We start from the raw sequence: 15185 nt of genomic DNA, 5'->3' as shown, positions 1-15185 counted from the left end.
CATGAACGTCGACCCCTTAAAAGGGATGACAATGTTACGAATCTCACATCAGTTGTATAGGCTATCATCGGATCAGTGTTGATAGAGTAAAATGCACCATGGACATTGATCCTTAAAGGAGTGATAATGTTACGAATTTCATATTGGTTTATAGGCAACTAATGTAGATTTATAAGGCCTTAAACACTCTTACCTTTTGAACTAATATTTTGGGGTGGTGAACTCAAATTCCGTAACAAAACACTCATTTTTTATTGTATAATAATTTTACTCCAATTAAAAATTGTTAATTTTAATTTTTTTTATTTGTATTCATAATCACCGACTCTAATTATTTTAGATTGAAGGTGACGTTAATGAATCATGATTTATTATTATCATATTAAAAAGATAAAGAATACAAATCAATACACACGCCAGTGTAGAATAATTACATTAACAATAAATTATTGACTAAAGTTCCATTTTTTAAGAAAAAATGCAGCAATCCCTATCAACACCTACAAATAGTATAAAATTCAAAAAAATAAAATTAAAAATCTAGATACTTTAGAAATAACAAAACCAACTGAGCTGATGACAGCTTCTGGCAGATGAAATAATGTTATAGTTTTCTTCACTTCTAGATAACGCAGTTTTCTATCTTCCTAAATTTGTATGTTTTTGAAATGGATCCCTTTACATTTGAGAGGATCTTACCTGTTTATGAACACATCAACAGAGATGAAAGAGAATATCTTCACGGTTTATTTTTATTATTTTTTGGTGAAATTATCTTCACGGTTTATTAACATATCAATAATAATAAGAGAGTAGCTTAACTATTTATTAACAGAAGATAATAATAATAATAATAATAATAATAATGATAATAATAATAATAATAATAAATACGAAAGAAAAAATATTCTAATAAAAAGTAATCATTAATTATGATTTAATCATAAACATATTAAATCATAAATGAAATCATCAATTCTCGTGTGTGTTTTTATTAGAATTTAGTATTTTTATTTTTGTTATGGATAAAATATATTTCTGTCACTTTTATATAAAAGTAAATGAATCTTATTAATGAATAAATAAAATTAATAAATAAATAAAATTAATAAAATTCATTCATTTTTACGTGAATATAATTGAAATTTTTTCTAGCAACAAAAGTAGAAATATTTTTTTTTTTATTATTGATTTGAAAAAAAAAATATAGAAAATGTTTGCGAGAGGAACAAATGGGAACAAACCCACCCAGCCAACGGATATTGACATCCACATAGGAAGTCACGTGACACGTCATTCACACGTGTCGTAGAGGCGCATGCATTTGCGGCAGATCCTCCATCCAAGTGGGTCCCACGAGCAACGTCCTTTCCTTTTGTAGTTCTCTCTCTCTCTCTCTAATTTTAATTTAAAAAATAAATAAATTAGTTTCTCTATGTACTTTCTCTCTCTCTCTCTATCCAGTTACCATTATTAAAAAGGGTCCCTTCCTCGCTTCTCGTTCATGCTATCTACTCAACACAATTTGCTTTCGTTTGTTGTTGTTGTTGTTGTTGTTGTTTCTGTTCCTATTCTAGCTTGTTCCTTAAACTCTCTCTTTCAAAGTTCCTTAGAAACAGTGAAAAAAAAAAAAAAGACCAATTAGAAAACAAAAATGGTGGCTTTGGTTTCCCAAGAAAATGTTGTGACATTGGTTTCTCGTACCGGTAGGGAGTTGCAGCGTTACAGGAAAGGTCGTCGCCAAGTTGTCGGGTTCGTCTCTTCCTAATCCTCTTCAGTTCTTTAATTTTGGGAAACTGGGTTTTCATTGAAAATATGTTCTCTTCCATGTTTCATAGTTTTACAAGTAAAAAAAAATAAAAAAATTGTGTTTTTCATGGTGGGGTTTTGGTTTTGCTGAATTCTGAAAAAGAAGGCTTTTTTCTGCTATGGGTAAGTTCTCATGAAGAGAAGAATAAAACAGTTTAGAAAGCGGTATGGAATCTGGGTAATGGATACTAAGAATTTGAGCACTGGTTGGTTGTTGGGTTATGAGTTTCTAATGGGTGAACTGAACTGAAAATGAATTAGTTGGTGTATTCAGAATTGCATTTGGTGCTTTGTTGAGTTTCATTTCAATGGTTACTAATACTTTTTTTTTTTCCCTCACTAATTGTGTGGCTGCAATTGTGCTCATGCAGATGCATACCATACAGATATAATAAGATTGGGGAGAAAAATTCCTTGGATGTTTCAGATGAATTGGAAGTTCTGGTTATTAGTTCTCAGAAAGGCAAAGGGATGCTATTTCCAAAGGTACACACCACAAACTCTCAGTTATTAGTCAATAATCAACCCCCAAAATCACACATGATTTTTCCATTTATTTTATTCAATTTTCTCATTTATAATTTTCTGGTTGACCAAATCACCAGGGAGGCTGGGAATTAGACGAATCCAAAAAGGAGGCAGCTTTGAGAGAGACCATAGAAGAAGCAGGGGTGCGAGGCATTGTTGGGGTGAGGCATTTTCTCAAGTTATTGGGCTAAAGAAAATGTGATAGAAAAACCATTAGCTTTGCAAACTAAATTGCTCCCTTTTTTTTTATGTTGGTATAGGGTAAATTGGGAAAATGGAGCTTCAAGAGTAAGACACATGATACTTTCTATGAAGGGTACATGTTCCCTCTACTTGTTCAAGAGCAATTGGAATTCTGGCCAGAGCAGAACGTTCGTCAAAGAATATGGGTAAGTAAGGTGTTCAAAAATGATGTAACAGATTGAATGTCAAAGCATTTTAAATTGATGGGAGTTCTTCTTTTCTGAAAAAGTCACTGAGATTTTTTGTTTGAAATTTTCTCCTTTGGGGTGTTGTGTAGATGAGCGTCACTGAAGCAAGGGATGTTTGTCAACACTGGTGGATGAAAGAAGCTCTAGACAGATTAGTAAATCGTCTCGTGGGTCAAAAACTTGGTGGCGACAATCAAGTTCTAGGTTCTCTTAACTGCAAAGGAGATGCCAAATCTGACTTGTAAATAGTGTAACTTGGTGGAGGGCAGAGCTCAATTTTTTTGAGTTTCTCGGACGGCATGAACCTGAGGAGAAGAGTTAGGATCCAAAGAATTGAACCGAATTATAGTATAATGAATAATAGATAGTGGATTAAATAATCTTGGCAATTCAATTCCCCTAAATTTTTTTTTTCCTGGGAAAAGGGATTTATGTCTAATTGTGCGAGTATATATGAGATGTATTTGTGGGAATTCACTGCATTATTGAGAAACTTCTTGAAATCCATTTTGTAAACAAGCAAATTGCTTGGTTTTTAGTTAAGCAGGGATAAGGGGCTTTGTTCGAAAAGAAAGAAAGAAAAAAAATGAAAAGCTGCTGTAACTTTTTTTTTTCTTAACTCCTTATTTACTATGTGATATGATTATGGTTTCTGGATTTTAAGTTCACCACTTCCCTTTGCTGGAAAAGGAGGTTTTGCCTGGCATGAAAAGAACTCCATTCAAAGAAATTTTAATGGTTCCTTTATCAGGAAACCTAGTTAGATTAGGAATAATTCTTTGGCATCACAAGTGGTACGGTGCACATGTCACAACAAGTATATCGTTGAATCATATTACTTAGTCTATTATATAAGATCATAATATCTTGACATAAATAGTGTATACGCTCTTGATTTTGTTAGTTGTGGCATCATGTATGTCAGTTTTAATACCAAAGAATTGTCCTTTTAGTTATGCCTTCAAATAAGGAGCGAAGATCTATATGCTTCTTTGCTTTTGTGTACACTTTATTTGGACATTGAATTTGAAGATCTTATCAAATGGTATATGTACTTCAATTGTTTGAGGTATGACTTAAATGTATGCTCAGTCCAATTGCTACTTGAGCAATGGGAATTGAGAACGGACCATGTTAAAGAATGTAAATTGTCCCGTAGAAAAGTGATTCTGTTATGTTACAGAGATTCGTTTTGCGTGTCAGAGTTTTTTTTTTTTTTGGTTTCAATAATTGCGGATCTCACAAAATGTTGTGTGTGTAGGAAAGTTGTTGTGGTCATGTTAAATGATAGATGCAAAACCCTTTATATATATATATATATATATATATATATATATATATATATATATATATATATATGGGAAAAAAGTTTCCGATGTTACTTTAAATAACTTTATCTAATGTTCATCGAAACGACGTCGTTTTGGGGTTGAAAAATTAAAAATTTAGAGTGATAAAGATTATTATAACTCTGAAATAAATTAAAATTACAAAAATACCATGATTTCCGTCCCAAAATGACGTCGTTTTGATAAACATTAGATAAAGTTATCTAAAGTAACATCGTCAAAAACAAGTTTATCAAAACTTAAATGGCGGATAATGTTCAAGATAAGTTATTAACTGAAAGTTATTTTAATGATTTTAAATTTTATTTCTCTGATACCTGAATTTTTTTATTTTTTATTTTGACAAAACTTCAAAAAAAACCTTACGAGTTTTCTTAATTATCACTTATCCCCTTTACAAAATTTTTGAATCATTTACGTCCTTATTTAGATTTTTTTTATCACTTACCCCCTGATTTAAAGTTTTTTTTATCATTTACCCCCCTCACTTAGGGGGTAAATGATAAAAAAAATTTAAGTCAGGGGATAAATAATTCAAAATTTTGGGGAGGGAGTAAATGATTATGAGTAAAATTACAGGGGGGTTTTGAAATTTTATTTTTTATTTTTGAGTCAAAGCTAGTCCATCTAAATTAATTATTTAAGCTTATACCATAAGAGAGAAAGGGAGAAATAATTATTTAAGCTTATAGCATGAAGGATTTGGATCCTTTGATGTGAAAATTCACATGATCATGTCATACAGGGAATCATAACCATACAAAGGTGGATCAATGATAACAAAAGAGGAGAGAGAAAAAATATTTAAAGGTGGATCAATTGATTTACCTTTGCATGGTTGTGATCTTTACACATGATCCTATCATGTTTTTTTGTGAGCATCTATTTGCTACCATGAGAGAGAAAAAGGGGGAGAGAGTTTTGTTCTCCAAATATTGGACTATAGCAACCAAAAGCAGAGCAAGAGCTAAAGGGACGATGCATTGGTCAAGGAAAAAAAGCGGGGGAGAGTGCCAAAATCATGTTCATAAAAGATCAGCCTATGAAGTCTGACCAAATGATCCAAAAATTGTTGGTTGTTTCCCCCACACACAATGAGAAATCCATGGGAAAGAAGCATGCAGGAACCATTGTGAAACGATTCATGGGGACAAAAGCCACATTGTCTAGCAGTTATTAGCATTAACATTTAGCAACTAATCTATAAATGGGAAAATGATATTTCACCATCAACACTATAGACCCCACGAAAAAGGTGTCGCTGAGTTGGGGAAACACTGAACATCCACTCTTAAGATTGCCCATGTGTGGAGGAGGAATATCAAAGGAAACTCTTCTCATACCCCAAAAGCCAACCAGTGACAGTAGAGTAAGTGGTTCAGAATCAAATATACCTATACGATGAGGTGTAAACTCTTTTAAAGTTAATAAGGTTTATCTATATTTAATATAATTTAAAGTAGGGTCAAAATCATTTTACACCAGTGTAAGTTACACTTTTAATCTTGTCCGTTGATCCCACTTATATCTAAGGGTTCTAATTTTTCAGTAATGTGAGTCATTGGATACAAGTGGATCAATGGTTAAGATTGAGTGTAAGACTTCTAACTCTTACACCGGTGTAAGAATATCCTGCCCTTTAAAGTATATCATGATCTTAAATCATTAATATTTAAGGATGAGTGTACTCTTTTAAGGATTTTTCCAATTCTCAGGCTCACTTATGTGGCATGGGCCAGCATGCAGGATAAGATCAGACCATAGCCCAACTAGAGAAGGGGGACCCATAATATTTTCTTGGCCCAATATATTTGTGGACCAAAAAGCGAGCCTTACAGCCCAACCTGATTTTATTCAAAAGGCAAGCTGGTCCATTATTAACCAAAATACATAAATAAATCTAATCACCAACGATGGTAGCTCAGTTGTCACATGAGAGTAGAGCAGATAGGGTGAGAACATATATTTGATCCTGCTTAATACCATCTTGAAATATGTAGTTAACAAATCACTATCGTTGATTAACAAATCATAACTGTTGATTTATTTTTGCATGATTATGATCTTCTTACATGATCATGTCATTTTTTTTCTATGTCAGAGGATCTATTTTAATCTTTGAGAAGAGTTTAAAATCTTAATCTTAGACTCTCTCCAAACTCCAAATTAGTCCATAGAAAACTTATGGAATTATCATAGAGAAATCCAACAAATAAATAAAATAAAGATGATCCATTTGGATTTTCTGGGTATTTTGACTGATATGGAGCTAAGCAAGTTGCACCCACATATTGTCCTGATTAGGGGTGGTAATTTCAAGTCATGATCGAATTTGGTCCATCTTCTTCATGGATTGGGTAGTACATACAGGAACAAAGATTAAAATGCCACCTTTTGGCAAAAAAATTATCTAAATGTAACATCAACAATACTTTTTATCAGACTGTCACGTAAGCATAATTCGCTATGACTGGTAGCAAATTATGTCCGCCAATGATTTTTTGACACGTGGCACACTTTCGCAGAAAAAAGTTAACGTGTCATAATTTGCTACCACTAGTAGCGAATTTGGTCTGCAATATGGCCACGTGTCACAAAATCATTGGCCACGAAATTCGCTACCAGCGGTAGCGAATTATGACACGTTGTCTAGTAAAAAATACTGTTTGCACAATATTTGGGTAAAATTTTTGACACAATGTGACATTTTGGTCACTATTCCGTACATACGTCTAAGTTTGATTCTCGTGTGTCTAGGGAATGGAAAAATGAGCAAATAGGAAAAAGAAAAAAATTTACATAACTAGAAAAAATCTAAATGTGATATTTTTCTTCCCGCGGGGTAGAAAATATTTGATTAATTTATCTATTTTGACTTGGTAAATAATATAAAAAATACAAGGAAGATAAGAGATTAAAAAAAAGTAGAATATTTATACTACAATTTTTTCTGTTACCAATTCACTATCATTCTAATCATCATTGAATTAAATTTTTCAGCCGACAGTTTCTAAAGAGAGAGAAAAAAATAACTTTTAATATTAAAATTATGTACTTTGCGAAATACATATTTATAGTGGATGGTAACAAAAAAAAATAATAATATGAATATCATACTCAAAAAATAAAACACAAAATATAAGTGATAAAATATTAAACCACGTGCATGATTTCAAACTTTTTCCTTTAAAATAGAGAACCCATTAACAAATTTGTTTACATTTTTATTTTTATTTTTTTGGTAAAAGTTTACATTTTTATTTAAATACATGCAAGAGTGCCAAAAATAAAAATGAAAATAAAATAAAGATGTTCATTCCAATTCTCATTTTTTTACGAGGCAATAAAATATTTTTCTTGGACAACAAATTATTGTGGATGTTGAACATAACACCCTTTATTTGTAATGATTATATACCTCATTAGCTTGTTAAGATTTAAATTATTTCTCACATCAAGTTTTTAATTGCTGTAAGGGAAAATTTCAACAACAACAAAATCACTTACCCCATGGTGCTTCTTCTTTTTAATTAGTTTTCTCTCTTGTATTTTTGTTTTTTAATTATTTACCGGGGCAAAATGAAACAAATTAGCCCAATATTTAATGATATTAAATATGAAATTAGATGAAAAAAAACTACCAGGGAAGTAGGTGATATAAAAAAATACAGGGAATATAGATGAAAAAACTACTCGAATTTTTTGAACTTTCCGTGTTTTATATTAAGATAAAGGATAATGCTTTTTATATTTGCATAAGATAGCACAATTGTAGCATAAGTGTTACAAAACCAAGGGAGACTATTTATAATCAAGGGAAAAAGAAGAATAACGTTGTAGGAAAATTGTTAGGTTATGTTATAGAGATAGGGATTGTGGGACCCATATTTATTTTTAAAAAACAAAAACAAAATAAGTGTGGGTCCCACAATCCCTATCTCTATAACATAACTTAATAACTTTCCTACAACATTATACTTCTATTTTCCTATAATCAAACATAAAACTTGTGTAGACATGAGTAATGTTTATAAGTATTTGCTTACTGTTACTTTAGGATAAAAATTGCGTACACAATAATAACTATTCTGGATACCCACTTTAGGTTCAGCAATTGGGTTTTATGTTACTAAGTACATGTCTACAACCTTCTAGAGCGCATTCCTTGAGGAGTCATAGAGGCTCAACACAATAAATTCTCTTCTCCCCATGCATAAGAACAGTTAGGCAGCACGTCTTGTCACCTTGACAAGACAAGGCTAGTGAACAACTACATGTTTTCTCCCTCACACTGCACAGAGGAGTATCTTTTCTAAATACTCCCCTCACACATTGAAAGAGAATCTTCTCCTCTATTCTGCCTCTAGGCAGATCCATTCTAACTCACTCACACTCCCTCTTGATGCACATACATGGGAAGCTTTTTTTTTTTTTTTGATAACATACATGGGAAGCTTTTACAGAGTCTTGGTCCATATCATAGCTGTTGGGAGTATCGTAGATTGACAAACTTCACCCTCTATGAGACACATTAATTTATGAACCGCCTCCGATACAATAACTATTTTTGAAGTGGGGAATATTTTTTAAACTCAGACCACACAAAGACTTGGTGCTCCCTTTTACAACACATATTTTTCCTTCCCTTTTTATCCATGCTATTTTCTGTCTTTCCCTTTTTGTTTTTCCTATTTTCACAAGGAAACCACTCGTGATCCGAGAGCATAATAAATGATTTCCTTGAAGTGGTATAAAATTTGGTTTTCTTAATAAGATATTTCAAGTTTATGTAAATAGAGAAAATGATATTATGAGAATCACTCTCAATTTAAATTTGACATTACTCGGATTAAATCGGGATTAAACCTACTTGAATATACTAAATCGAATCAGTATAATGCTTATTTTCCCTGACATACTAAATTATACTAATCGAATCCAATCAAGAAGAAGAAAAAAACCTGGTAAATTGAACCAGTGAAGAGTCATAATGCTCAAGCCCATAAGTAAACCGTCCTCCGATGCTACAACTTTTAGTTATGGACCGAATTTCATGATGGGCCTAATTCGTGGGACGTAGGGTGTTCTCTGCGCACCAATACATGAAGCAAAAGCAACAGATTGATTCATTATGCGCCTCTAATACATAGTTACGTTGTACCGACACTCGGGATATGGGATATAATACGTTGATATGTTAATTTTAAAAAATATCATACTTTGACACGTTAGGACACATTTTAATATTAAATAATATTTTTAATATATATAATATAATTTATATTTAATATATATAATAGCTAATAATAAATCATATTACCAATCAAATATTTAAATTTCATAACATAAATATAAAGTAAAAATAATTTTTTATATCGAATTCCATAATAGAAAAAATTGATTTACAAATTGTTTTTTCATTTTTAATTAATAAAATAAAATAAAATTTAGATCTAAAAAAAAAACACATATCCGATGCGTGTCGGAAAAAGTGAATTGCATGTTTGGTCTTCGAGTGGCGCTGAAAAACCAAGACAAAGAAATTAAATAAGTCTTCATGAGGTAAAAATTTGAAGGAATAAAAAGGTGAGGAAGAAAATGGTTTGAGTCATATTCTCCAGAGAGATTGAGTAATGAAAGATGTTTAGATATAGATGGAGTATCCCATTTTCTGAATAAGAAGGTTTTGATTTTATTTGGGCCCATGCATAGTTGTGGGCTGGCCTATTATTTCGTTAGTGGAGATGACAAAGACAATATATGGGCTGGCGGTGCTGGTGTGCATGTGTTGAGACCAAGACAACGCACCATAAGTTTATGAAGACAAAATTGAAAGTTACGTTTTCCTCTCCTATCTCCCTCACTCGCTGTTTTTGTTAACTGTGAAAGAAACCCGCACTTCATACATGTAACATGGTATATGCGGTAGGCAACAACAATAGGAAAATAATGAGTAAAGGGAAGGGAAGAATCAAAAGAGACCACAAACTTAATTAGGTCTTGTTTTCTAGTGAGGGCATTTAATTCAATGTGTCTGATTCTTAACTGTGTAGTCTTTTGGAGTATTTGGGATTTAACCCAACTCAAGAAGGGGAACACCCACTCGTTATCAAAGTGAATAACCACCTGACTAAAGGCGTAATGACCTTAAAAGTGTAGTTAATCAAACTGAATAACCCACCTCTAGCCGCCAATTACGAGGCTAGCATGAGCCAAATCCAACTTTGATACAATTGTCGAGCGGGGCACTGACAGCCTATAATAGAGGATCACCACCAATGAGTTAAGTTAGACTAACCACACCAAATGAGTCCAATACCATGTCTTAACCTAAAATATTAAGATATTGATTTTATGAATCCTTTCACTTATATAAACTTCACTTAGCCTATTACTCAATATCGTTAAAACGTAGAGTTTATGCCGAAACGGTAGGGTTGAGAAAAAACGTAAAAACTTGAAACATAAACGTAAGAATTTACTACATACCTAAAAAAATAAAATATCTAACATATAACCAAAACACACCAAACCAAGACAGAGAGAGGAAAAAAAACCTTACAACTTGCAAAAGAGAGAGCAGACAAAGACCAGTACCACCGACAAAGACCCAAACCCAATACAATACGGTATGTGAAAATTAATAAGAGATGTTTTATTAATAATAGATTTTAAAACCAAAAGAGACAAAAAAAAGTCATATTATTTTGTTTTATATGACAAAATAGTAAAAGGATAACTCAGAATGCTCTTTCTCCATCCCAAAATTCGATTTTATTTTGAATACTGAGTCAATTCGGTAAACTCGCCGAGTCAACCGAGTTTACTGAGTTGACTCGCCGTTTCAACCGAGTCAGTTCATTTTACGTTTCTGTTAAGTAAACGTTAAATGTTACTTTAATGTGTTTAAAGATGTCAGTTATGGATAGTTTATGAGTCATAAGGTTAACATTTATCTTAGGAGTTTTGGTTTGAATTTGTCGGTTATGGAGTTTATGAGTCATGAGGGTTAGCATTAAGTTTAGGAGTTTTGAAAGGTTAAGAGTCAGTCGTTATGTTTTGTTATTAAGTTTGGTTTTAATTGTGGTTTATGGCTATTTAGTGTTGCAATTTTAGAAAGGCAAACTATAGCCTATAAATAGTCTAGTATACTGTTTGAGAAATACAGAATTGAGAAGCAACGAAGTTTAGTAAAATATTTCACAGAAGTTTGTTCTCTTTCTCCACAAGTCCTCACGACATTCTTCAATAGTTGTTTTATTTGTTGATTTTGTATTTGAGCGATCCTACAAATTGGTATCAGAGCTATGGAGAAAAAGAGCGAGTTGGAGGTGCCACTCTTCCATGGAGATAAGGATGAAGCATTAGATTGGCTTCTCTATTTAAAGGAACATTTTCAGAAAGAAAAAACCTGGACGGAGGACAAATGGCAGGTAGTCATGAGAAGACTCAGAGGAAGCGCAATCAAATGGTTCCGTACATGGAACTGCCGCGACTTTAATAATATGTGGAAGGATTTTCTAATGGCCTTCATAACAAAATACTTGTCTGGACGTTTAGATCTGATTAATGAAGAAGATGAAATCTTCAATGATGATCATGAAGATGAGGAAAATGATGCGGATGAAGAAGAGACCGAGATGGCGGAATCCGAGGTTGCCAACGGCAACGCATCCGCGGAGGAGATTGACGTGTCGGAGCGCGTAAGAGACGACTCGGAGAAGAAGACGATGGAGATGACTGCGGCCGAAGGAGCCGAGATAGAAGAGGAGGAGAACAAGGGAGCCGAGATAGAAGAGGAAGAGAACAAGGGAGCCGAGATAGAAGAGGAGGAGAACAAGGGAGCCGAGATAGAAGAGGAGGAGAACAAGGGAGCCGAGATAGAAGATGAGGAGAACAAAGGAGCCGAGATCGAAGCGGAGAAGGACGGGAACGACGAGTCCATTGTCGAGGTAGAAGACTTCGTGGAACCTGAGTGTCTGGAGAAAGAGTCGAAAATCGAAAATGAGATTGAGAAGCCGAGGTGCTTGATGGAGACCAGCATGGAGGAGACCGCGAATCCGAGTTCCGTGTTGATAACCGGGATGGGGGAGATCCCGGCTAAATCACCGAGTTCATGTTTTGGAGAAGAGCTCGACCCCGACGTGATGAGGTTGACGTCGGCGACCGGCATAGGTCGCTGGTCCGAGATGCCATTGAGGAGGTGCAAGGAAGACGACAATGAAGGAGCCGAGAACAACGAAAAAATGGAAGGTGCATTTGAAGAAAAGGATGTGGTCTTGAAGAGAAAAAGAGGTTTTGTTGACAATACCAATGATGCAGAAATTGTGATTGGACAAGGAAATAAAATTGTGAAAGCAACTGATGAAGTGGCGAATGAACCTGAGTGTCTGGAGAAAGAGTCGAAAATCGGAAATGAGATTGAGAAGCCGAGGTGCTTGATGGAGACCAGCATGGAGGAGACCGCGAATCCGAGTTCCGTGTTGATAAACAGGATGTTGGAGACCGACATAGGCGCGGTTCGGGTTGGAAGTCAGAAGTTGGAGACTGCATTGAATTCATGGTGGAACTGGAAGATGTCGACTCCACCAAAAAGAGACCATTTCCTTGGAGCACGGTTGTCTGAGATTCTATCGATAAGGCGCGTGGAAGCTGGACTCGATGAAGAAGAACCCGGCGATGAAGAAGAACCCGATGATGAAGAAACTGAGAGCGAAAAAATGGAAGGTGTGATTGTGGATAGGGAACCTGGCGATGAGGAGCCTAGAGTTACTTTTATGGCGGAATCATTATGGCTCAAGCGTAAACCAGAAGAAGATCGTGGGGCGGAATCAGAAAATGATGCGTTGAGTTATTTGCTTGATGATGGGAATCAACGGTCCTCAATGAGTGATGGGGTTACTGTGGTTGATGAGGCCCAACGTGCTATTAATGTAGCACATGTTGAATCTGAAAGTATTAAAATTGGCATAGGTGTTGTAAAACTAATGAGATGTTATAGTGATACAGATACTGATCAATATGATGACTTGTGTGGTGATCATACGTGTAAGAATGGATGTGGAAGTATATCGGTGGATGAGGTCGACGGAGAAAAATTCAAGACTGTCTATCTTCCACCAATGAAGGAACCGCCGGACAAAAAAAAAAATTTGAAGAAATGAGTGCAACATGGAAGCAGCGCGAAAAAAAATCAACTGGTGGAAAATTCAAAAAAAAAAGAAGAATTTAAAATTTATGGGGGAGTTTTGTTGGGATAAATTTTAAATGTCTGTTTTTTAGCAATTTTGATTATTTAGTTTCTTGTGTCAGTTAGAATATTAATGAGTCAGTTATGTCAGTTATAAAATAATGAGGGTGTTATGTGTGGAGTTATGTTGGTCAGTTTTATAGCTTATAAATAGCCTTTGATAGTTTGTATGAAATGTAGATCAAGTAGATCAAGAGAAAAAGAAAAAGAGCAAGAAAGCAAGAATAAAAAAGAAAAGTTTTTTTGTAGATACACAAGTATGGTTGTCTCTTGCATCTGTGTGGATATTCAATTCTAACAGTTTCTACAACCGTTTTAACACGTTTTTTGGTCAAAAAATGTAAACTCGTACGTTTCAACCGAGTTGACACTACGTTTTAACAACACTGTCATTACTAACCAATGTGAGACTTGATCACACTTGAATATCCTAAGACTTTGAGTATTGTAGTTCGTTACAATATTTTTATTTTTTAAATTGTAAGTTATTAGTTGTATTAGTCAAAGTTAATTACTAGTCTTATTCTTGATGAAATTAATAAGACTATGAGTTTAGACATTCATTTTCTCCCTTTTTTAATGGGATCAACTTCATCGATAACCACGGAATATTTCATCTTGAAAAATAGATTCATAATTTTCTTATTTTGGCCTCGCTTATTAAGCTTATCATATTGAGCTAAGGCTTGATGTTGATGGGATATATTGATTTATTTTCGGCCTCAACAAAGGATTTCAGGAATTCAAGGATGTACAACAACACATATCATTAATTCGAGTGATGAGATGCTTATCTATTTATAAACATTGACACAGGCTTTTCATTTATTAAGGCCTGGAGCGGACAGCTGTGAATGTGAGCCGTAGCCTAAGTTAATGGATCTCAACTTTTGTTTTAAGTAGATAGGTTTCCAAATATTGTTTTAGTAGGAAAAAATTCCAGATTAGTAATGTTACTCATCATTATATCTAACATAATTAATTGTTTCTGATCATGGTACACACCATATAATAGGGGATCTATTTTGTGCATCAATATATCTCAGAACGGTTGGAGGAGATGTCATTAATGGGGGACCATTTGTAACTATTATTTACAAACTGCAATGGACATGGTGGAAATGGCAGGTAAAATCATTTGTGATTTTGCCGGAACTACAAAAATTCCCGTGACTTTCGACTTTCATGTAGTGTTCTCAAGGTTATTATTTAAGGCCCACTACGTTTCACTTTCAAGTTCAGATGAGAAAGTTTGTGTAACCTCCATGCCAATTTTTTTTTTCTTACTTTAATTATATTTTTAAAGTGAGTTGGCCCTTCGATATCCTCGTAAGTTTTAACTATTTGAGCCGTCTATGAGATTATTCTCGAGTCGAAACTTAGTTATAGTTAAAGTTCATCGTCTCTCTATAAAAATGTATTTGATGAGAATCAAACTCAGATTTTCTCCTCATTCTAGTCAACTTGTGTTGCCTACTTGGCTACAATTCTCTTTGGTTGTGACCTCTATGCTAGTTATTGCAATACAAACTATACAAAGCTATTGAGCTGATGCAAACAAATTTCCAGTTAGACTTACACTATAATTAATGAATATTCTAGGGTGTGCTAAAGTGAGGATACGAGATTGAAGCTGGTAGGTGTAGTGCGATGTCACAGTTGTACTTTTGCGTCTTCACTCGAAAAAGGTAATTGTGTGCATAATAGGGAAAAGTGATACAAGCCCTTTCCTATCCTAGTGTGCGAGATTTACTTTGCAATTAATCCATAAATTAATGCATGCTAAGGTCACTAATAGGGAAAGTATTAAATCCATTT

At 34.0% G+C, this 15185-nt stretch overlaps 1 protein-coding gene across 1 annotated transcript; it reads left to right on the top strand.

Moving 5' to 3' along the window:
* Window positions 1-1500: 1500 nt before the first annotated feature.
* On the top strand, window positions 1501-3484 carry LOC133289044 (nudix hydrolase 18, mitochondrial-like). Its single transcript, XM_061486906.1, has 5 exons — window positions 1501-1752; window positions 2181-2295; window positions 2415-2498; window positions 2598-2726; window positions 2858-3484. Exons 1-5 carry the CDS (start codon window positions 1655-1657, stop codon window positions 3011-3013), a joined length of 582 nt encoding a protein of 193 aa, XP_061342890.1. The 5' UTR covers window positions 1501-1654; the 3' UTR covers window positions 3014-3484.
* The last annotated feature ends 11701 nt before the right edge of the window (window positions 3485-15185 follow it).

Source organism: Gastrolobium bilobum, unplaced genomic scaffold, assembly GCF_033153095.1.
Source record: "Gastrolobium bilobum isolate Gb01-03AN ecotype WA unplaced genomic scaffold, APGP_CSIRO_Gbil_v1 utg7396, whole genome shotgun sequence".
Classification (NCBI taxonomy): Eukaryota; Viridiplantae; Streptophyta; class Magnoliopsida; order Fabales; family Fabaceae; genus Gastrolobium; species Gastrolobium bilobum.
This window is presented reverse-complemented; position numbering and strand designations above follow the sequence as displayed.